Source organism: Chiloscyllium punctatum, chromosome 11 (assembly GCF_047496795.1).
Source record: "Chiloscyllium punctatum isolate Juve2018m chromosome 11, sChiPun1.3, whole genome shotgun sequence".
Classification (NCBI taxonomy): Eukaryota; Metazoa; Chordata; class Chondrichthyes; order Orectolobiformes; family Hemiscylliidae; genus Chiloscyllium; species Chiloscyllium punctatum.
Window position 1 is genome coordinate 27,778,423 of NC_092749.1, and position 24,325 is coordinate 27,802,747.

General features: G+C 39.0%; 1 protein-coding gene across 2 annotated transcripts; it reads left to right on the forward strand.

Moving 5' to 3' along the window:
- The first annotated feature begins 951 nt into the window (after positions 1–951).
- On the forward strand, positions 952–23,689 carry LOC140482859 (galectin-8-like). 2 transcript variants are annotated; one of them, XM_072580563.1, is made up of 10 exons: positions 952–1,079; positions 5,627–5,715; positions 10,547–10,757; positions 12,131–12,250; positions 14,668–14,724; positions 14,814–14,840; positions 16,764–16,852; positions 21,151–21,316; positions 22,262–22,407; positions 22,499–23,689. In XM_072580563.1, coding segments are annotated over exons 1-10 (933 nt in total). In that variant the 5' UTR covers positions 952–1,052; the 3' UTR covers positions 22,500–23,689. The 2 variants fall into 2 exon arrangements, with proteins under 2 accessions (XP_072436664.1, XP_072436663.1); XM_072580562.1 differs by having other exon boundaries at positions 22,262–23,689.
- Positions 23,690–24,325: the final 636 nt, after the last annotated feature.

Genomic DNA, 24,325 nt, shown 5'->3' on the forward strand with positions numbered 1-24,325 from the left:
GCTTTTGCCCATCGATTGTACTGCTCCTCAGATGCTGCCTGAACTGCTGTGCTCTTCCAGCCCCACTAATCCAGAATCTGGTTTTCAGCATCTGCAGTCATTGTTTTTACCTGCCTGTTGATTGTTGTGCGGTGTCCATTCATCCATTGTGGTAGCCTCTGTTTGGTCTCACCAATGTACTATGCCTCAGGGCATCTTGCCTGCAGCGTTTGAGGTAGACAACGTTAGCTGAGTCACATAAGTACCTGCCACGTACATGGTGGGAGGTGTCCCCACGCATGATGGTGGTGTCCGTGTCGACATTCTGACACGTCTTGCAGCGTCTACAATGACAAGGGTGTATGGTATGGCATCCTACACACAGACACACACTCACACATACATACCCTCTCACAGACTTAAACCATTTTACACTCACACTCACATAAATACACACACCTTCTCACAGACACTCATAACCTACACACCTCCCCCCCCCCCAACAAACTGAGTTTCTCCAACATTCTCTTACATTTGTTTAAGATTTTAAGCATCCGCAGTGTTTTTTTTTTCACTTTTAATACGAGTTTTCATTGTGGTTGGTTCCTTTCGTTCTTACTTCCCTACACCTGAAAGAAAAAGCAATGCAGCCTCCTTGAGTTGATAGTAGACGTTCTGTCACCCGAACCAGGCTGACAACGCAGGGCTTAATACATAGCTGCAGCTGGTTGCTGTTACGGTGAAATTATGGATTTATTAAGTTGCAGGAAATCACACAAGCGTACAGCCGCCACTGGACAAGGAAAGCAAGTGAAAAGGCACTGCAATCGCTTGCGGTGAAAGTTCACTCAGAGGAAGACAGCTGTCAAGTCGCGAGCGTTGCTCTCAATCCCGGAAGTGATCGCTACCAATCGCAAAGCGAATTCGTTTGCCAATCACTTCCTCAGCGGCTTCTGATTGGACGCTTGTGTAATTGTTACAGCCGTGGCTGGGTTCGGTGGATGCGGAGGGGTTTGTCGCCAGTCGGTGTCTTTCGGGTTTCTTTTGGTTATCCCCAATCAATAGGTTCCTAGATGTCTAACCCAACGATATTCAACCCGGTAAGGACTTAGTTTCGGCGTGTTTTGTGTACGTGGTTGTATTTAACAAGCTAGTCTGTGCTAAGTGAATCTGCCCATGAAGAGGTGATTCACTGGATGGAAAGATTAACAATAAAGTACTAATGGGTTAACCCTATAAAAGAGGGTGAGTTTACAGCTCCGAAATCTTTCTACTGGAATCACTTTCCATTTATTGAGAGGACTAGACCTTGTGTAGCACTGGAGATTATGTCCCTGTATTCACTTGGTAATAGAATTAATATTTACACCTACTTAATCTGAGAAATAATTAGAGGTGAGAAAGCTAAATTGGCTCTCCAGTTCATCCTCCCATCCTTCTTATCTCTAATTTCCTGGTAGTTATTTGAAATAATTTTTGCTTCCATGATACTGAATGGCTGGACCATTTCAGAATAAAAGAGAGGTGGATGTTTGTGCAGAACACACTTCTGATCTTTGGCTGAGATCAGGGTTGCAGAGATGTACAGAATGGAAACAGATCCTTTGGTCCAACTTATCCATACTGACCAGATATCCAAAATTAATCTAGTCCCATTTGCCAGCATTTGGCTTATGTCCCTCTAAACCTTTTCTATTTGTATACCCATCCAGATGCCTTTTAAATGTTGTAATTGTATCAGTCTCTACCACTTCCTCTGGCAGCTCATTTCCATAAGTGCACCACTGTCTGTGTGAACAAAGTTACCCCTTATGTTCCTTTTAAATCTTCCCTCTGTCACCCCAAACTCATGCCCTCTAGTTTTAGCCTCCCCAACCCCGAGGAGAAGACCTATTCTATTCACCCTAACTATGCCGCTCATGATTTTATAAACCTCTATAAGATCGCCCCTGTTCAGCCTCTCACTATAGCTCAGATCCTCCGAACCTGGCAACATCCTTGTAAATCTTTTTGGAACCTTTCAAGTTTCACAACATCCTTCATACAGGAGGGAGACCAGAATTGCATGCAGTATTCCAATAGTGGCCTTACCAATGTCCTATGCAGCCTCAACATAACCTACCAACTCCTATATTCACTGACCAATAAAGGAAAGCATACCAAATGCTACTTCACTATCCTATCTACCTGCGGCTCCACTTTCAAGGAATGATGAACTTACACTCCAAAGTCATTTTGTTCAGCAACACTCCCCAGGGCCTTACCATTAAGTATATAAGTCCTGCCCTGAATTGCTTTTCCAAAATGCAGTACCTCACATTTATCTAAATTAAACTCCATCTTCCACTCCTCAGCCCGTTAGCCTCTCTCACCAAGATCCTATTGTACTCTGAAGTAATCTTTGCCGTCCACCACAGCTCCAATTTTGGTGTCTTCTGCACACTTGCTTGTATCTTACACTCAGCATTTCAAAATATAAGCAATAGTCTGGTGTTAATCCCGACCAAAAGTGCCCACTTGCCTAAAGTGGTGGTTCAGATGAAAATTTTGTTGGAAAGTCCATATGTTGAAAAATAATAGATCTCTATATAGGTTTACCTTCCTAAATCCTAGAACATTTGGGGTAGTGAGAGATGCCACCACCAGCACAATCTTCAAACTGAAAGGTTATAGGTAGGAAAGGCATACTTCTCCTGCACTCATTTCTTTTTTTAAGCTTTTGTACTATTTATTTTAAAAAATGGAAATTATTTTCATGAAGTCATATGTAAAGTTAATAAAGCAAGGCACTGGAGAAGGCACTGCTGCTTAGGCAGCATCCAAGGACAAGACAGTCAACGTTTGGGCCAGCACCCTTCTTCAGGAATTTTAAAATGTCATCACATTTGAATGTTAAAAAGGGGCATGTGGAGTTTTTAATAATTTCAAACCTTTGTCTCTGTTTTTGGATGCGTTTTTTCTTGATTTGTTCTTGAGAGTGGTTTCCTCAGCTGTAAAGAGGCAGTAAAGATTTCTGATGTGGAGGCCAGAGCAAATAAGGCTGGCAGACTTTTTCTCCATTTGTGATGGAGTCATAGAATCCCTACAATGTGGAAACAGGCCATTTGGTCCAACAAGTCCACACCGACCCTCTGAAGAGTAACCTATCCTGACCCATTTCCCCTACCCAATTACTCTACTCTACATTTACCCCTGACTAATGCTCCTAAACTACACATCCCTGAATACTATGGGCAATTTAGCATGGCCAACTCACCTAACTTGCACATCTTTGGATTGTGGGAGGAAACTCGAGCAGCCGGAGGAAACCCATACAGACATGAAGAGAATGTGCAAACTCAATACAAACAGTCACCCGAGGCTGGAATCAAACTTGGGTCCCTGGCGCTGTGAAGCAGCAGTGCTAACCACTGAGCCACCGTGTCACCCTATGGTGAACCATAATTTGTAACAGAGGTTAGCATGTTGTTCCAAATTTATTAATTGAATTTAATTTCCCCCAAGCTGCCGTGCTTGGATTTGAATGGGTCTCAGGAGCTTCTGGGTTACTTGTCCAATAACCTTGCCACTATGCTGCTACCATTCCCATGCGCAGTGCCTCCCAAAGTTTCTTTCTTGTGGTTTTGCACATCAGCTGCTACGAGCCCAGTCTAGCAGTTATGTCCTTTAGAACTTGGCCAGCACAGCAGTGGCATCACTGAGCAACTCTTAGTAATGGACATTGAAGTTCTCCACCAGTTTATACTGTGTACAAAAACAACTGCTGTGTGTCCTATATTATAACCATGACCATGCATCATGAGTACTCTGGCTGTGAATTACTTTTGGACATTTGTGTTGAAAGACATGATATAAATTTGCATTCATTGCTCCTTTTGTCAATAGAAATACTTAAAATTTTATTTTGGGAACATTTTTTCTGAAAGCCAAAATATTCTGAATGGTTTGACTGTGAATCAACTTCAGTTCTTAGAATGCACTGCTATGTAATTCAATTTAAGCCAGAACTGAATCTATTTTAACTTTTTTGCAGCTGGAGAACTCCCCACTTTTTTAGACACAAATGTTAACTTTAGAACAGTTTCTGATTGTGCCTGACCATTTTCAGAAACTTGATTTCATATTGCACAGATTTTATACAATTCACCTGTCTAGTAACTGTTTAGAAGTGTTGGAGACGTATTTGTTTTTACCTATTTTTGCTTCAGTTCTATAAATCTCAATTTTAATTCCTTCAGGCAAGGGCTGAGGCAGATGACAAATATTGAAACTTCAACATGCTGTACTAATTACATTTCTGTTGCAACATCTAAATGACCCTGGAATGCACCCAGTGTCTGAAGTTTACTCTTCCTGTTGAGTCAGTCAGTTTTCTGTAAGCAGAAATATATTTGAACATATTCTGTTCAATCCTGAATCTTTGTTGTTCTCCATGATTTGCTTTCTCTATCTTGTTGAGAATCTGTCCTATATCTTTATAAGGTCTCTTGTAAACACTCTCTTTTTCAAAGCTGAAGAATGTACATGGGATGACCCACAATATACAGAAGAAATAAATTTGATGTTCCAACTAATGCCAGTTTTTGTGCTTCAGTTGAGCCTCCTACCATTTCTTCTGATTAACTCCACCATAGTAATCATTCATTTCTTTCTCACTCATATTTGTCTTCCCATTAAAAGTATCCAAACTACTTGTTTCAACTACTTGCTTCCTATTTATTAAGTGCTTCCTTATGCCCTTATTTATCCATGGCATTGCACTAGTGTTTAGTTTGTTCTTTTTTCTTAGCAGGTTGCATGTTTTGTGCACTTTGTTGAATGCAATTTTAATTGTTTCCTATTGTTCAACTTTATTACTTGCCAATTTAGTTCCCATTCTAGCTCTGTCTCAATCACAGAATCAGAATTTCTTCAGTTTCTATACTCAGTTTTCATCATACTCGTGTAATTCTGTGTTGTCATTTTATAGTGCATTATGTTATGGTCACTATTCCTGATGAAGGGCTTTTGCCCGAAACATCGATTTTCCTGCTCCTCAGATGCTGCCTGACCTGCTGTGCTTTTCCAGCACCACTCTAATCTCGACTTATAGTCACTATTGCCTACTTATACATCTCTGTTTCATTTCCAATTGTTAGAAATAGCAAGCCTTCACTTGGGTTTTTTACATACTGGTTTTGAATGGAATTTTTGACTTGTTTAGGAACTCCATTTGCTTAACTCCTTTACCTACTTCCTCTGTCCAATTAATATCCAATGAAATACACTGTGATTTTTTTTGGTCTCTATGCAAGAACATGTCTCTTTCCTCTGACATGTGGAATCAACCTCATTATGCTCTTCTGCAATTTGTCTAAGAACTGGACAACCGCCTTAATTTGCAGTAACTAGAAACTTAATGCAGATACAGACTGAGAAGAATGTACTGCATGCATTGTAATGTGGCTATGGTTTGTTTATGCTACGATGTCTTGACTTATCTTTAGCATTGAAGCAAACTCAATTCATGCTCAAAATATAATTAAGGAGTTAATTTAAATATATTGTAATGGTATTGCAAGCTGCACTAAACTAATGCAAGTATTACTGATCTTCAAATAGTCTATTAATTTGCTCTTCTAAGCTTGGCTGTTATTTTTTCTTTCAGGTTATACCATACAGTGGTGCAATCTTTGGTGGTTTGCGACGAGGGCAGATGATAGCAGTGCAAGGAGTATTGCCCAAAGAAAGTGAAAGGTAAAACATGACGTGGAACCGATTTTTTTTTGAGAAGGTTTGTAGCTCAGGTTGAGGTTCAGGTTGTCCATTTGTATGCTGAGCTGGAAGGTTTGTTCTCAGACTTTTTGTCACCATACTAGGTAACATCATCAGAGAGCCTCTGTTGAAGCGCTGGTGTTCTGTTCCACTTTCTACTCATGTGTCTTGATCTGTTAAGGTGGGTGATATCATTTTCGATTCTCTTTCTCAGAGGTTGGTAAATGAGGTCCAAATCGATGTGTTTATTGAAGGAGTTCTGGTTTGAATGCCAGACCTCTAAGAATTCCCGTATATGTCTCAGTTTAGCCTGTCCTAGGATGGGTGTGTTATCTTGGTTGAAGTGGTGTCCTTCTTTGTCTGTGTGTAAGGATGCTAGTGATGGCTAGTTGATGCTCGTGTATCCTGGTGGCTAGTTTCCTGCCTGCCTGTCTGTCCGATGTAGTGTTTATTGCGGCCCTAGCAGGGTATTAGGTAAATGACATTCAATTTACTGGTTGTTGGTACGGGATCCTTTAGGTTCATCAGTAGCTGTTTCAGTGTGTTGGTAGGTTTGTGGGTTGTCATGATGCTAAGGGGTTAGAGTAGTCTGGTAGTCATCTCCGAGATATTTTTATTATATTGTAGTGTGGTTAGAGTCTCTGGGCATGTTGTGTCTTCTTGTTTGCGTTTCTTGTTTAAGAATCAGCGGACTGTGTTTATCGGGTACCTGTTGTTCTTGAATATGCAGGAACCTATAGGACCCCCTACCAACAACCAGCAAATCGAATGCCTTATACAAAATACCCTGCAAAGACTGCAACAAACACTACATAGGACAGAAGGCAGGCAACTGGCCACCAGGATACACGAGCACCAACTAACCATCAAAAGACACGACCAGATCTCACTAGTATCCTTACTTACAGATGAAGAAGGACATCACTTTGACTTGGACAACACATCCATCCTAGCACAGGCTAAATAGAGACACACATGGGAATTCCTAGAGGCCTGGCATTCTAACCGGAACTCCGTCAATAAACACATCGATTTGGACCCCATTTACCAACCTTTGAGAAAGAGAATTGGAAATTATATCACCTGCCTTAACAGACCAAGACATGTAAGTAGAAAGTGGGACAGAACATCAGCGCTTCAACAGAGGCTCTGTGGTGATGTTACCTGGCATGGTGATAAAATATCTGAAACAAACCTGCCAGCTCAGCGAGCAAACATACAACCTGAACCATGTGGAAAATTTACACCGGGCAGAAAATTTTATATGGTGACCAGGACACTTGTCGAAAATTTCCCTTTGGCAGCAATTTACAAATTACAAATTTTGAGGTAGCCAGTTACCTTTATTCTTAGAAGAAATGTACTTGTATTCTGTAAACCACCTTGGTATTCTGGGATGAGATGTTTTCTTTGATTTGACAAATAAATGTTGTTGAAGTCAAATCATTGAAACTTCATGGTAAATTTACATTCTGAAAGATGTTAGTGAAATGTGCCAAATGCTCAAGTGAGCGAGTAAGGAAAAAGTAGGGCAGAGTAGTTATGTGGATCAAGGTAACAAGAGTGTGACAGAGAGGGATAGAAAGTATATGGAGCCTCACTCCATCATTGGAATCTCTATTGTGTTTGATGCAGAGGAAGAAAAGGGTTGAGAGGGTGCAGTATTCATTGACTGCTATTTTCTCTGACCCCTCTCCTCAACCAGTTGGGGTTTTAACTTATGTTCACCTTTTCCAATGCCTTTTCAAATAGTCAGCTCCCCCCACCAACTGTCTCCCTATTGTCAGTGCCAATATCCACTATCTTCATACTTCATTTTGAAGTGTCCTTGCGGTAGCGGAATGGACACAAGGACATCATGACCCAGTCGTCAGCTAATTGTACATCATTAGGTATTCAGCTATCATGCTTTTAATTAACATGGTTGACCCAGTACAGGTTTCATAGACTTAACACTGAGTGTATGCTAATCAAAAACTGAAAGAACTGTGAATGCTGTAAATCAGAAACATAAAGCTGAACTGATGAGTTTCTTGATTCTGAGGAAGGGTCACCGGATCCAAAACGTTAACTCTGAATTCTCTTCACAGATGCTGCCAGACCTTGTGAGCTTTTCCAGCAATTTGTATTTGTGTTATTGAGTGAGTACTGATGGAGTTAGCATGTTTCAGACCTCTGAAAATGACCTTGCCATGCCAGTAGCTGCTAATGGTACATCTGAAACAGCGAAGGTGGAAACTGCTCAGCCTGCCTTCTGTTTTGCTGAAGTTATTACTTGCAGTAATTTTTATACCAGACACCAATAATATTTCTGTGTGTTTGGGGAATGTGATGTAATTGACCTGGCTGAGACTTTGGCAGTCTTAATGCAATGATTGTATCTTGAACTTGGTATAAAATGTTCCATTCAGTACAGAATAGGAATATGTGTGGATAGTCGAAGATTTTAGCTTAATAAATAGCTTGATCTTGAACTTTCCCCTATTTAAAATTCTTTATTTTTTTAAAGTAAAAATTATACCTTAGTCAACAATGACAGTGGATGGTGTAGTGTGACAATGCAACTGGAAATTCCATTTTTATACAAAATGAGGAATGTAAATTTTTATTGTATAAATATTCTCTGGACGGCATTTACTTAAGAAAATTACTTTTAACATAGCGTTGAGACAAGCAGACATGACTGTAGTTTAAGATGAAATGTAGAATTGTTTTCACATTGTGTGGTTTGCTTTTGGGCATTTCCAAATGTCCCAGACACTTTCCAATTTGTAACAGCAAGTTTTCTTGAATAAAATGAATTGTTATTAAATGGGAGAGATTGAGATCAGTTTTGGCTATAGCCAAATGCTGTATATACATGGCCTTGATGTGGTTTATTGTCATTATACATATATTCCGCATGCTTTTCCAAAATATGCCCCATTTTCGTAAACTTTGTAAATGTGGACCAGGTCACCAGTGGGTTCAAGAAACCAGATAGCTAAAAATGATATGATACTAAAATAGGTAGAAAAGCAAAGAACAAAGTACAAAGAAAATTTACAGCCCAAGATTGGGCCCTTCGGCCCTCCAAGCCTGAGCCGATTCAAATCCACTGTCTAAACCTATCGCCCAATTCCTAAGAATCTGTATCCCTCTGCTCCCCACATACTCTTGCATCTGTCCATGAATCTACTGTGCCTGCCTCTGCTACCTCTGCTGGCAAGGCATTCCAGGCACCTACCACCCTCTGTGTAAAGTACTTTCTGCGTGTATCCCCCTTAAACTTTTCAACTCTCAACTTGAATGTGTGATCTCTCGTTATGAATCCCTCACCTGGGAAAAAGCTTATCTCTATCCAACTTGTCTATACCCTTTATGGTTTTGTAGACCTCAAACAGGTCCCCCATTTTCTCAGGTTCGACACACAACCTTCCTTCCTTCCTTAACTTTTACTGGACCAACCCTTTCTCGAGTTACCCTCTTGCTTCTTATATATGAATAAAAGGCCTTGGGATTCTCCTTAATTCTGCTTACTAAAGTTATTTCCTGACCCCTTTTAGCCCGCTTGATTCCTTCTTTAAGATTGGTCCTACTCTCTCGATATTCCTCCAAGGCCCCTTCTGTTTTTAAGCTGCCTGGACCTTATGTACGGTTCCCTTTTCTTCTTGACTAGTCGTATGATTTCTCCTTTCATCCACAGTTCACGAATCTTGCCATTCCTATCCCTTGTTTTCAAAGGGACATGCCTATCTTGCTGCTATCTTCAACCTATCTTTGAAAGCCTCCCACATATCAAATGTGGACTTCCCTTCAAATAGCTGCTCCTAATCCACATCTCTCATCTCCTGCCGAATTTTGATGCGGAAGCAGGCAGTGATGAGGAGATAAAGAGGGTACAGGTGGATATTGATAGGCTTCAAGAATGACCAGAATCTGGGAGATGGAGTTTAGTGTGGATAAATGTGAGGTTGTCCAGTTTGGCTGGAAAGACAAAAATGCAAATTATTATTTAAATAGAAGCAGATTCAAACTACGTCAGTGCAGAGAGATCTGGGTGTCTTTGTGCATGAATTGTAGGAAGTGGGTGCAGCATATAATAAGAATAGCAAATAGAATCCTAGCATTTATTATAAAACGACTGGCTTATAAAAGTAAAGATGTGTTGTTACAATTATATAAGATGTTGGTGAGGAAACATCTGGAATATTGTGTTCAATTCTGGTCTCCTTAGTTGAGGAAGGATATGGTGGGACTGGAGGCAGTTCAGAGGAGGTTCACAAAGCTGATTCCAGAGATGAAAGAACTGTCATATGAGGAGTGGTTGAATAGTTGGGGCTGATACTCGCTGGAGTTCAGAAGAATGAGGGGGGAATCTGCTTGAGGTATATTAACTGCTAAAGGGGATTGATAAGGTGGGCATTGAGCAGATAGGACAGCTTTCAATAAGTTGGCATAAATATAGTGAGAGGAGGTAGATTCGAAACTAAATGAGACAAAACTGATACTGAGAGTTGTGAATCTATGGAACTCTCTGCCACAGAATGCAGTGGAGGCAGAATCTAAAATAATTCCACAGAGGCTGATATCCCATCACCAAATCATCCTTTATTTACACATGCATATATTTGATACTGGTCATGCTTCCTCAGAGTGAACAGAACCTTTGACACTCCTGTCAGCCTGGGCTCCCTTATTGGGGCTGTTAATCTTGTTCAGTCAGGGAACTTGTATTCTATGACGTCCACCTGGCTCCTAATTCCTATGGTCATATAATTAGTTTGATTTTTCATGGCGTGGAAATGTGTGTCATTGTTGAACTTTCGTACAGATTCCAAGTGGATTTACAGTGTGGAAGCGGTGAAAAACCTCGTGCAGATGTAGCCTTCCATTTCAATCCACGGTTTCGGAGATCTGGGTGTGTTGTTTGCAATACTCTGACATGTGAAAGATGGGGACGTGAAGAGATAAAATATGAGATGCCATTCAAAAAAGGAGAACCATTTGAAATCATTTTCTTCGTAATGGTTGACAGGTTCAAGGTAATGCTCGCTGTTCCTAATTTCTTTTTGACATTTTCCTTGATATTTTCTGACATGGCATCTTAGTACTGTGTAATTGTGGAACTTGTTAACAGATATTTAAATTCGACAATGTGCCCATCATGCTGCATTGTTCAATAACTTGCAGTGCCATTGTAAAACTTAACATGTTTTTGCTATTTGTATACAAACTCCAACAAATTGGTTATAATTTGTAAGTTGCCCTTAAATCTTCTGCAATGTAGGGTTTTTTTTGTCGTATTGCTGGTAAATGTGATGATTAATCTGACTCTCTGGACATTGCTGTTGTGACTCCTCAACAGTACACAGAGTCAAGTAATTGAGTTTAAAAGAGCGCTTAGTAACCATCAAATATGGATGGAGACATAGTTGCTCTTAACTGTTTATGTCTCCTTTCCTGCAGTATCAGGTCGTCTTATGCAGTGGATGGAGATTGTCTGGATTTATGCTTCACATAATTTGTATTTAGAAATAAAATACTTGTAGTCAATTGAGATGTGAAAGTAACCAGGAGATTGATTACTTGTTTTTTTAAAATAAACTTTTCACATACATTGAATACTAATTTAGTCTTGTTGTCAAATTGAGTATAGTGCATGAGCTCCAACTCTTACTTAACCTAACCTTCTCTGTGCAATGCTTGGTAATGGAAATGAAATGAGAATGTCAACTCTTTCAGTTCATCTAAAGGTGATTTTTTTGTAATGTTACTACAATGAGAAGATTTTTTTGAAACATCTCTCTGTTATGTAACAGCTTTTGATTGTCCTGCTTCTAAGTACATGTGTAAGTAATGAAATCCATAAATAATTCCAGTTATGTCTGCATCTTCTATCATTCTAGTACCTTTTTCAAAACTCAGTCCTGTTCGCATTGTCTTCCTTTCATGTAACTGCCTCACCATATTATAATTAGTGTCATCAATAGAGGCACATAGGTTACTGTTTCATCAGAATAGAAATGCCGTATTGCAGTCATGATAGCAATATTGTCAAATCCATTGCCTTTTTCTTTGCATGCAAAGATACAAAGGGAAAAAACAATGAAAACTCGTTTTCTATTTTTACCTTGATATAAATATACAAGCAAAAATGTTATTAACTCTGTTTTATTAGGGAACTGAGAGTGAAATGTATCAAATGCTCCTGTCTATTGTGTTAAGCACAGTTAGATTTGCTGGAAGTGTGTAGTTTTGGAGCAAGTGAATTGAATTTGTGTTGGGGGTCTAGCTGGAAAATGGGTTGAAGTTATGGGATTGATTGATGCATTGGTAATGCATGACATTACCTTTAGGAATGGTAATTACCTGCAGGAACCTGCTCTCTATATAAAAATATGTATTTATCTACTAGGTTGCAGTTAATGGAAAACATTTTGTGGACTACCAGCACAGAATAAGTGTGGACAGAGTTGACACACTTGGAATTTCTGGTGTGGTCCAAATTCAAACGATTTGCTTCTTGAACAGCACTGTAAGTAAGAAGTAAATAAGCAATTTGTATTAACATATTTCTGGGTGATTAAATGGGCATAATAGGAAGTTCAGAATTATCTTCCAAATCAAATTATGTCATGAAATTATTTCAGATTGCAATTCCATCTTTTTTTTTCTTTGTCACCCTTTGACTATTTGCCCATATGTACTGACATACTTCTAGTGTTAATAATGTTTGAGAAGATTTGTAGCTCAGGTTGATTATAAGTACGTAAGTTAGCTTGCTCACCTGGAAAGCTTGTTTTCAGACGTTTTGTCACCACGACTAGGTAACATCATCAGTGAGAGTCTCCAGTGAAGGACTGGTGGTATGTCCTGCCTCTCTTCAAGTGGGTGATGTCATTTCCAGTTCTTTTCTTCAAGGGAAGGTAGATGGGATCTAAGTCGATGTGTTTATTGATGGAGTTCTGGTTAGAGTGCTATGCCTTAAGAATTCTCATGTGTGTCTTTGTTTCACCTATTCTAGAATGTGTGTGTTGTCCCAGTCAAAGTGGTATCCTTATTTGTCTATATGTATGGAAACTAGTGATTGTGGGTCTTGTCTTTTGGTGGCTAGTTGGTGTTCCTGTATCCTGGTGGCAAGTTTCCTGCTTCTTTGTTCGCTGTAGTGTTTTTTACAGTTCTTGCATGGTATCTTGTAGATGACATTAGTTTTGCTGGTAGTATCTAATGGATCCTTTCAGTTCATTAGTCACTATTTAAGTGTGTTGCTAGGTTTGTGGGCTACCATGATGTTAAGGGGTCTGAGTAGTCTGGAAGTCATTTCTGATATGTCTATGATGTAATGTAATATAGCTATAGTTTTTGGTTGCGTTGTGTCTGCTTGTTTGGGCTTGTTTCTGAGGAATCGGTGGATTGTGTTTATTGAGTACCCGTTTTTCTTGAAAATGTTGTATAGATATTTTTCTTCGCCTTTTTGTAGTTCTTGGGTGCTGCAGTGTGATGTAGCTCGTTGAAATAATGTCTCCATTTGTGGGTGCTGGGATGATTGCTTCTGAAGTATTTGGTATGTGTTTGTTGTTTTTCTGGAGACGCTGGTTTGAAGCTTTTCGTTAACTGTACATTCAACTGTTACATCTAAGAATGGGAGTCTGTTGTCGTTCTCCTCTTTTGTGAAATGCATGCCTGTCAGGATATTGTTGATGGTATTGTATGTTTCCTCCAATTTGTTATGTTTTGTGATGACAAAGTTGTTATCCATGTAGCGGACCCAAAGTTTGAGTTGGACAGATGGGAGGGCAGCTTGTTCCAGTCTCGGAATTACTGCTTCTGCTAAGAGCCCTGATATTGGTGATCCCATGGACGTTCCACTAACTTGTTTGTAGGTTTTGTTATTGAATGTGAAGTGGTAGTGAGGCACAGTCCACTAGCTTGAGGATGTTGTCTTTGCTGAGGAGGTTGGTGCTGACTGGTATTTGTGGTCCTGGTTTTCCTAGTAGTGATGCCAGTGTTTCTTTGGTCAGGTCGATACTAACTGACATGAAAAGGGTTGTAACGTCAAAGGAGACCATTATTTCATCCTCTTCTATCTTGGTGTCTTTGGTGTTCAGGAATTCTTGGTGGAGTGAACGGAGTGGCATGAATCTTCAGTTAGATATTTTAATTTCTGGTGGAAATCCTTGGCTAGTCTGAATGCTGGTGTGCCAGGTAGAGAGAGTATGGGTCTGAGGACTCCCCAGGTTTGTGTATTTTTGGTAATGCATAGAAGCGTGACTGAGACAACACACATTCTAGGACAGGTGAAACAAAGATGGCACGAGAATTCTTAGAAGCATGGCATTCTAACCAGAACTCCATCAAAAAACACATCGACATAAATCCCGTCTACTTTCCCTTGAAAGAAAGAACTGGAAATGACATCACCCACCTGAAGAAACCAAGCCCTATAAATAGAGAGGCGGGACATAGCACCAGCGCTTCACCGGAGACTCTCACTGATGATGTTGTTACCTAGTCACGGTGACAAAATGTCTAAAAACAAACCTTCCAGCTCAGTGAGTTAACTTACATACATACATCTTGTGTCTTTCGTAACTAATCGATCTAGGTTTGTAACTTTGATTAGAAGATGACCTATTTAACTGCAAAACACAATTTTGTTTGATATGGTGTTGGTCCTCCTGATTACTCTGTCATCAGTGAAATACTCCTTTAGCAAAAGCAGCTCTCTGAAATTTGATCTTGTGGTGCACCTCAATATTCTGATTGTCTTATTGAAAATAGGGTAATACATACATGTTCTGAGGTCACGCTACTTATATTAATGTTTATTTATAACCATTGGAATCTAGTGTATAGGTTCTCATTACTGTAGATAACCAATGCTCCGAATGTGCTGTAACTTCTTTACATCCAAAAACCAGATAGTGTAATAAACATTTCTGTCGTAACTAGGAGCAGGATAATCCATATTCTACCCTACCGATAAAGAAGACTGATGCAAGTGGGACTGTAAGTCTGAGAATTTATCCTTTTAAACTCTCTTTCTACTGCCTTCAAGTTATTACGCGCTGTCTTAATAATGTTTGTTGATATTGCAGCATGCCAAGCCTACAACAATTCCATTGGTAAGTGCACAATTGTTTGTTTGCACCGTGTTTTGTAAATTTGATACTTTCCTTTAGCAGTTCTGATACTTTGTCAAACTTGATTGTGTTTTTTGAAGAAGTAGCAAAGAGGATTGATGAGGGCAGAGCAGTAGATGTGATCTATATGGACTTCAGTAAGGTGTTCGACAAGGTTCCCCATAGGAGACTGGTTAGCAAGGTTAGATCTCACAGAACACTAGCAATTTGGATACAGAACTGGCTCAAAGATAGGAGACAGAGGGTGGTGGTGGAGGGTTGTTTTTCAGTCTGGAAACCTTTGACCAGTGGAGTGCCACAAGGATCGGTGCTGGGTCCTCTACTTTTTGTCATTTGTGTAAATGACTTGGATGCGAGCATAAGAGGTACAGTTAGTAAGTTTGCAGATGACACCAAACTTGGAGGTGTTGTGGACAGCGAAGAGGATTACCTCAGATTACAACAGAATCTTGACCAGATGGGCCAATGGGCTGAGAAGTGGCAGATGGAGTTTAATTCAGATAAATGCGAGGTGCTGCATTTTGGGAAAGCAAATCTTAGGACTTATACACTTAATATTAAGGTTCTAGGGAGTGTTGCTGAACAAAGGGACCTTGGAGTGCAGGTTCATAGCTCCTTGAAAGTGGAGTCGCAGGTAGATAGGATAATGAAGAAGGCGTTTGGTATGCTTTCCTTTATTGGTCAGAGTATTGAGTACAGGAGTTGGGAGGTCATGTTGCGGCTGTACAGGACATTGGTTAGGCCACTGTTGGAATATTGCATGCAATCCTGGTCTCCTTCCTGTCAGGAAGATGTTGTGAAAGTTGAAAGGGTTCAGAAAAGATTTACAAGGATGTTGCCAGTGTTGGAGGATTTGAGCTATAGGGAGAGGCTGAACAGGCTGGGGTTGTTTTCCCTGGAGCTGAGGGCTGACCTTACAGAGGTTTACAAAATTTATGAGGAGCATAGATAGGATAAATAGACAAAGTCTTTTCCCTAGGTCGGAGAGTCCAGAACCAGAGGGCATAGGTTTAGGGTGAGAGGGGGAAGATATAAAAGAGACCTAAGGGGCAACTTTTTCACACAGAGGGTGGTACGGGTATGGAATGAGCTGCCAGAGGAAGTGGTGAAGGCTGGTACAGTTGCAACATTTAATAGGATGGGTATATGAATAGGAAGGGTTTGGAGGATATGGGCTGGATGCTGGCAGGTAGGACTAGATTGGGTTGGGATTGGGTCGGCATGGATGGGTTGGACGACCAATGGGGTCGGTTTCCATGCTGTATATCTCTATGACGATGAATATTTTAAACCAACTCCATTCTCAGCTGCTGTGGAAAAACAGACAGAATGCCTCCACCGTTGTAACTTGATAAAGCCACCAAACAAAACATGATAATACTTCAATATCCAAGCACAAGTGTTTCCAGAGGTTGTATTTTTCAGTAACATTTTCCCCTCATTTCATTCCCCCCCCCCCCTTTTCACCTCATCCCCACCCCCGCCACTCTTTTTCACCTCATCCCCACCCCCCCCACTCTTCTTCACCTCATCCCCACCCCCCCCACTCTTTTTCACATCATCCCCACTCTTGCCTCTTCCTTTCACTTTTAGAAATATTTACTTTTCTCAAATTTTCTGACCAGGCTTGAAGGGGTGGACAAAATATAGAAAGCAGCTGAACGGCTTAGGTTGTTAATATTTCCCTGTTTTTAATACTTAGAAATACTAGAAACCAAGACCTATAAATAGAGAGGTGGGACATACCACCAGCACTTCACCTGAAACTCTCTCTGATGATGTTACCCAGTCAGTGATAAACATCTGAAAACAAACATTCCAGCTCAGCGAGCTAACTTACATATTATCAACCTGAGGTACAAATCTTCTCCAAAATCGCTAATTTGGAAGATATTTTGGTTTTAGGCTGTTCCTTACATGGGTCAGATTAAGGATGGATTATGCCCTGGTCGAACAATCACTCTTCAAGGCAAAGTCAATAGGAACCCAGACAGGTAATTTAGTTTTATAATTGTTACAAACTGCATTTTGTAAGACTATAAGATATAGGGGCATTTAGCCTTTCAGGCCTGCTCCACCATTCAACGAGATCTTGGCAGATCTGACCATCCTTAACTCCACTTTCTGGCCTTTTCCCCATAGTGTTTTCATTTCCTTACTGATTAAAGATCTCTCAATCTCAGCCTTGGAGGCATATAGTGACCAAACCTCAGCAGCCCTTTGCAGTAAACAATTTCACACATTCGCTACTCTCCAAGAGCAGAAATTTCTCTTCATCTCTTAAATGGACAAACCCTTATTCTGAGATTATGTTGTCTGGTCCTAGGCTCTTTTTGCATGTACCCTGTCAAGTTCCTTTAGAATTTTGTATATTTCAATAAGGTCACCTTTCATTTTTCTAAACTCCAATGATTATATACCTCACCTATTCAACATCCCCTCTTCAGACAGTCTCTTCATACCTGGTGAACCTTCTCAGGTCTGTTTTGTAACATAGTAAGACTTGTAGGTCATTCAGCCTCTGGAGCCTGCCCCACCATTCAATAATGTCATGCGTGATCTGTGGCCTAACTCCATATGCCAATCTTGGGTCAATATCCCTTGTTACCTTTGTTTAATAAAAATTTGAGTGTCAGATTTAAATTTAACAATTGAATTAGAATTGACCACCATTTGAGGAAAAGAGTTTCAAACCCCCACTACTCTTTCAATGTAGAAGTGCTTTCTAACATCTCTCCTGAATGGTCTGGCTCTAATTCTTAAACTATGCATCCCGCCCACCTGATTAGATCACCCCTTAATCTTCTAAATTCTGGACCATAAAGGCCTAATTTGTTTAATCTAACTTTACAACTTAACCCCTTAAGTCCAGGTATCATTTTTATAAACCTGCATGGAACTCGCTCCAGGTCAAAACATCCTTCCTAAGGTAAGGTTCCCAGATCTGTTCACAGTACTCCAAGTGGGATCCAATTAGGGTTTTGTATAACTACAGCATAATGTCTACATCCTTCTCCTCCAGCCTTTAGGTATGAATCAGCCTTCTTGACTACTTTGTGCACCAGTTCCTGGTACTTTATAGAGCTATGCTACTGAACCCCCAAATCTTGTTGGGCATCCACTGTATTTAACTTTATACCTTCTAAACAATACCTGTCCTACCCTTTCTTTTTTGGTCCAAAATGGATAACCTCACACTTCCATTAAAATCCATTTGCCACAGCTCTGTGCATTCACCTCATCTATCAGTATCCTGTTGTAATGACATGATGTCATTAACATTGTCCATGATGCTGCCCAATCTTGTGCTGTCAGCAAATTTGAATATTTGACACAAAAATGGAGTCTTCATCAGAATCACTGTACTCAAAAGTTATTCTGCTTCCTTCCCACAGATGTTGCTGGATCTGCTACAATTTCTGTTTTTGTTTCAGATCTCCAGCATCCACAATTCTTTGTTTTATTTTGAATATTTGGCACTTAATGCCATTATTCAAGTCATCAATGAATAATTGAGACCCCAACACAGATCTCTGCAGGACACCACTAGTCATATCCTGCCAATCTGAGTACTTAGCCATTGTTCCAACTCTCCTGTCACTCAACCAATTTACTATCCATGTCAGTAATCCATGGGCTTCCACCTTAACCAACTGTCTTGTGTGGGACTTCATCAAAAGCCATCATGAAGTCAACATAAACAACATCTACCAACTTACCTTTGTCCATCACCTTTGTCATCTCTTGAAAAACTTCAAGGTTTGTCAGGCATGACCTCCCATTCGTTAATCCATGCTGACTGTCTATAAATAACTGAAAAGTTTTGAGTTGATGTTATCCTATCCTTGATTATAGACTCCAATAATTTCCCCACCATATTTGTCAGGCTAACAGGCCTGTAATTTCCTTGTTTCCCTCTGCTTTCCTTTAAGAGTGGAGTGATATGAGCAACTTTTAAATTCAGACACAACTCTATGGTCAAGGAAACTCTGCCAATTTCCTAACTATAATCTTTCAATGTGTTATCCTACCTTCTTTAAAACAATGGATGGAAACCACCAGGTCCTCGGGATTTGTCACTCTAAAGTTCCATTGATTTCCCCATTATTAATGATTTACTTCAGGTAATTTTATTTAGACCGTTACTGATCCTCTGTTAATTTCTTTGGATTTTCCTGCAAGCTATTCTCCTTTTCTGCTGTGAATACTGAAACAATAAAATCATTCAGCATGTCTGCCATTTCCCCATGATCATCGACAGTATCCCTATTCATAGCCTACAATGGCCCAATTGTACTCTTAACCAGCTGTTTTCCATTTAAATAACTATGAAATCTCTTTTTGTCTTTTATGTCTCTTGCAAGTTGCCTTTTGAAATCCTTTATAGCCACTCTTATGAACTGCATTGTGGCCCTTTATTGGTCTTTGCATTTATCCCATTCTGTATTGTCCTTGTGTTTTTATAAGCCCTTCCTTTTTAATTTTATGCTGTCCCATAACCTCCTTAGATGTCCTTGGCTGTTTTGTTTTGTGTGTTGGAGCTTTTCCTTCTCAAGGGTACAAACTGCTTCTGAAATATTGTTAGGTTTCTTTGAATACTCATCGCTGTTCCTTGGTTGTTTTACCTATTAGCAGAGCTTCCCAGTTTACTGTGGGCAGTCTCTGTCTCATCCTATTAAAGCCTGCCTTAATTAAATCCAAAATTCTCATTTTTAATCTTTGATTGTGTTTTACAATCACTTCATGAAACTGGATCATGTAATGATCATTATTTGACAATGTTCATGAACAATTAGGTTACTAATTAATTGAGGCTCATTGCTCATTACTAGATCCAATGTTGCTTGTCACCTTGTCACATCCAAGACATATTGCTGTAGTAACTATCCCGGACACACTCTAGAAATTCACAACCTTTCTGGCAAGTGTTTGTCTCCCCCAGTCTATGTTAAGATTAAAATTCCTAATAAGTACTTCTCTGCCTTTGTCCCATACTTGCTTAATTCAGCACTTAAACAATCTCACACTTCTGAGCTGCTATCAGGTGGTCTGTGATTTTCGTTCCTTTATGGTTCCTCAGTTCAACACATAAGGTCTCCACTGGGTTCTTAGCCCTCAATATATCCTCTTCATCATAGAAGTGATTCTTTTTCTCATCAGTAATGCTACTCCAACCCTTAAACCTCCCGTAAATCTTATAACTTGGTATGTTTAATTCCTGACTTTGTAATGGCTACTATCATAGTTTCCAGTTTGAATCTGATTTAACATAAACCTCTCATCATTAAATGAGTAGTGAACTAATAATTGTTCAGTCTTTTACAAAACAAAGTGACAACCCTCTGTTAAAGCAGCAGATCTCTCTAACCCTCCCGTAAACCTTATAACATGGTATGTTTAATCCCTGTTTCTGCAATGGCTACTATCATAGTTTCCAGTTTGAATCTGAGTTAACATAAACCTCTCATTATTAAATGAGTGTTAGACTAATAATTATTTACTATCGTTTACAAAACAAAGTGACAAAAAGCAGCATATGCCTGCTCAACAGCACCCATGTGCATCTAATACATAATGAAAAATAACAAAGTAAGAATTGATGTTTGACTTTATAAATCATTTCAAATTATAAAAATTACAACTGTATTGTGTTACATGATGGGACATTGGGCAACAATAATGAAAACAGTTTTCATACTGTTTGTTACAGTAGAACCTCGATTATCCGAACATCCGAATTTTGGATTATCCAAACAAGATCTCAAGGTCTCGTAAAAACGGCATTAGGCAATTCAGGATTCAGTTATCAGTTAAACGGCATTATGGCATGCATTTCCCAATAATCGGCACTCAAATTACCACTATCAGATCAGTTATCGGAACAAAATACTCGTTCGGATAATGGAGATCGTACTGTACTTAATTTATTGTTTTTGGAGAAGGTGTGTAAGTGAATTAGGCTTAAAATTAAAATTTTAAAACATTCCTGCAAAATATCAACAGCTCCATATCTAATTCTAAATTATATTTTAATATCAAGGAAAATACCTTTCTGAAATATCCTTGTAGAGCTACAGGATGATAAATATCAAATGTCCTTTCAGTATATGAGTTAAAGACCCATCAACATAGGGTCCTGATACTGGGGTTGAGATTTAATCTTGTTGCAACTCTGTGTTAAATTTTAACTTAAGTCCATTGTTTAATTTGTACCATGTCTAAACCCAAAGTTCTAGCAAAGATGTAAATCCTGAAAAGAAGCAGCTGTATTGTAAATGTAAATATCTTCCAGGTTCGCTATTAATCTCTGTGTGAGTGATTCCACCGACCTTCCATTGCACCTGGCACCTCGGTTCAAAGAAAAAGCTTTCGTTCGAAACTCTTTTCTCTATCAAAGCTGGGGTGAAGAGGAGAGGAAGATAGACTGTTTTCCATTTAACCCAGAGGCATACTTTGAGGTACTTTGTAGAGTCCAGAAATAAATTGGAGACATTTCTGAAGATCTTCATATCAGCAATACTCAACCTTATTATTTTTCTATTAGTTGTTTCAAATAATATGTATAAATTGATTTTATAACAAAGGTGTATATAACAACTGTTTATATAGAAGCTTGGGTTGGGGGGATGGTGGTGGCGGCGGCAGCAGCATGGAGAGGAAAGGGATGGTGATTGTCCAGTGGCATTGTCACTAAACTATTAGATCAAGGACCAAGATGAAGCTCAATTCCTACTGTGAGAGATGGTAGAATTGAAGAATCTGATGACTGTGCAACCATGTTGATTATCAGAAAAATCCAACTGGTTCACTGATATCCTTTAGAGGAGGAAACTGCTATCCTTACCTGGCCTGGCCTAGCTTATGTATGACTCCCGACCACTCCAATCTGGCTGACTCTTAACTAGCCTTTGGGCAATTAGGATAGGCAATAAATGCTGCCCAGTTCCTATGAAAGAATAAATTAAATTTAAAGATCCTTGTCTTTTTAGACAACAGTATTCACATAATTGCTTAATTTAAAGCCAACCTAGATCCATAGTGAGTGACATTTGCCATGTCATTTTATGTGGTGGCCAAATTATCTTTGGATTTTCTCATAAATGCACTCATTTATGGGAAAACACATGGAATGAAATACTGAAGATCATTATGGTTAGTGTGCTAGAAGGCCGCACTGATGTAATGTCCTATTATTTCAAAGTGGTAATGGTGACATTAATGTACTTGGGAAAATTAAATGATGCTCAGAGAGTTTGTGTGCCAACTTTATAGAAGACATTCAGTAGATTTTTGTAAACCTGAAGACAAAGTTGCTTTGCTTTATAGTGGTACAGAAAAGGAGTTAAATGGGGTTTGCTGTTTGGTTAATGTATTTGTGCACTCTTTTTGTGATTGTGTTCCAGATTATCATTTATTGCAGTTCTGACTGTTTCAAGATTGCTGTGAATGGAGAGCATTTATTGGAATATAAACACCGGTTTACTGATTTGAGCAAAATTGACATGTTGGAAGTAGATGGAAATATCCAGCTGTTTGAAGTACGGACTTGGTAGGTGGAGAGAAGCTGCTGACCAAAATTAACACTCATGCCAGGATAATAATTGGGTGCGTAACCTATCGAATTCTGTTTCTAATTATAGAGAATACGTGATCAAATCAAGAAGAAAATAATTTCTTGGGGATTGTTGCGTGATGTTTGAAGATCTGGATTTTGTTTTGGAATTGCTTTGTTGAATTCATTTAAATCTCAGTGCTCGAGAAAAAGAATTTTGAGGGTAGCATCAATTCTATAGAACCACCTCCAACCTCTCCCACATCACGACTTAAATCATTTTGAATGCTAAATGGTTTCAAGTACATAGATAATTTTACTTTGGAGTTCAAATGGTGTTTAAATATGTATTTTTAAAGGCTGCAATGTGTTAAAATAGTTTGCTAATGTCCTAAATCCTATCCTGCAAAACAAAGTCAGAAAGTTAATTAAACTGAGCACTTCTTTTCCAACTTTGCATAGCCTTTGATACTGAGTAATGTTGGCTTTAATTTTCGTTGTTGAAAATCCTGAACACACTTTGACAAAGCCTATAAGTCTGAGTATTCAATCTGACTAATGTGCAAACATGAATAGTCAATTAAAACTATGGTATTCCACAAATGTTGTAGATGGAAGTATTATTCATAAAAAAGCTAATAAGTTTTGGTTTTCTCAGGCTGTTTTAACAACCTGTTTCACAAATTATTGTAGAGTTCTGTGCAGTGTTACAAAATCATTTGGTTCATTTGTGTCCAGGTTGTGCAGGCTAGCCAAAAGGCAATATGAAATTTAATTTGCATTTTTGATCTGGAGGGGCAGAAAATCCACCCCATTATTTGAATTAGGAGTTAGACTGATGATCTTTACCCGGCGGCAAGAATGTTGTCATCTGGTTGCCGTTAGTGTTGCACATGGATTTCTATGATGTATTCTGTTTCTTTATGGGCGAATGAACAATACACTTGGTAACTAAATGGGAAACTTCTCACTGCAAACAAAATTGACATTCTAATCCAGTGCCAGGTGTATTGCATTGTCTCTGTCGCTTGTGTTTACATATGATAAACATGTTAATTTTCCCTGAAGTTTATTTTTTCAGGGCAGTGTGTCAATGCAGACATTTGGAAAAAGTCCATTTATGCATTGGCTATTTAATTACTGTAAATTAACATATTTGCTTTTGTACTCTACTAATGTACATAATTTATATGAAGACAAAACCCTGCAAGTTTTGCATACAGTATTTACTTAAAATCAGTACTGTATTTAAAAAAATAAAGTTCATATTTTCAACACACTGAAGTATATTTTGTAGTTTAGTTATAATGCCACTTTTTTTCTTTAGATTCTAGATTAAGCAGTTGAAATTGATTCAGGTTGGAGCTTTTGATGTGAACATGATCTGCATTTAATAGACCATTTTCATAGAATACTGAACGGAGGCTGTTTGGCCCCCTATAATCTATCCCACTACACTTACTGTCCTTTCTCTTTTTCTATAGACATACAACTATTTCTCTAATTTCATTCTAAAAATTACTGAATCTGCTTTCATCCCAGGTCTTTGTAGAAAATGTTCGTTTACATCTCAATCATCTTTATGGAATTCTATTTGGTTCTTTAGGGAAGGAAATTTGCATTCTTAATGATTTGACTTACACAAAATCCAGAATAACAGTAATGTGGTTGATTCACAGAGAATTAGGAATGGACAACAAAGCAGCAAAACCCATATCCCATGGAAAAAACTTGATTGTGAGCCCCCACTTACATTCTCTATGTTGAACAATGAAGATAGTACTATTCTTGAGAGCACATGGACATAAATACAAGATAGATTACCTTGTACAGCTATAAATAAAACATGGTAATCATAGTGTTTATTGTTTAATAATATTATTTTAAAGTTCTGGAGACAGTTCTTGTCGTCTTA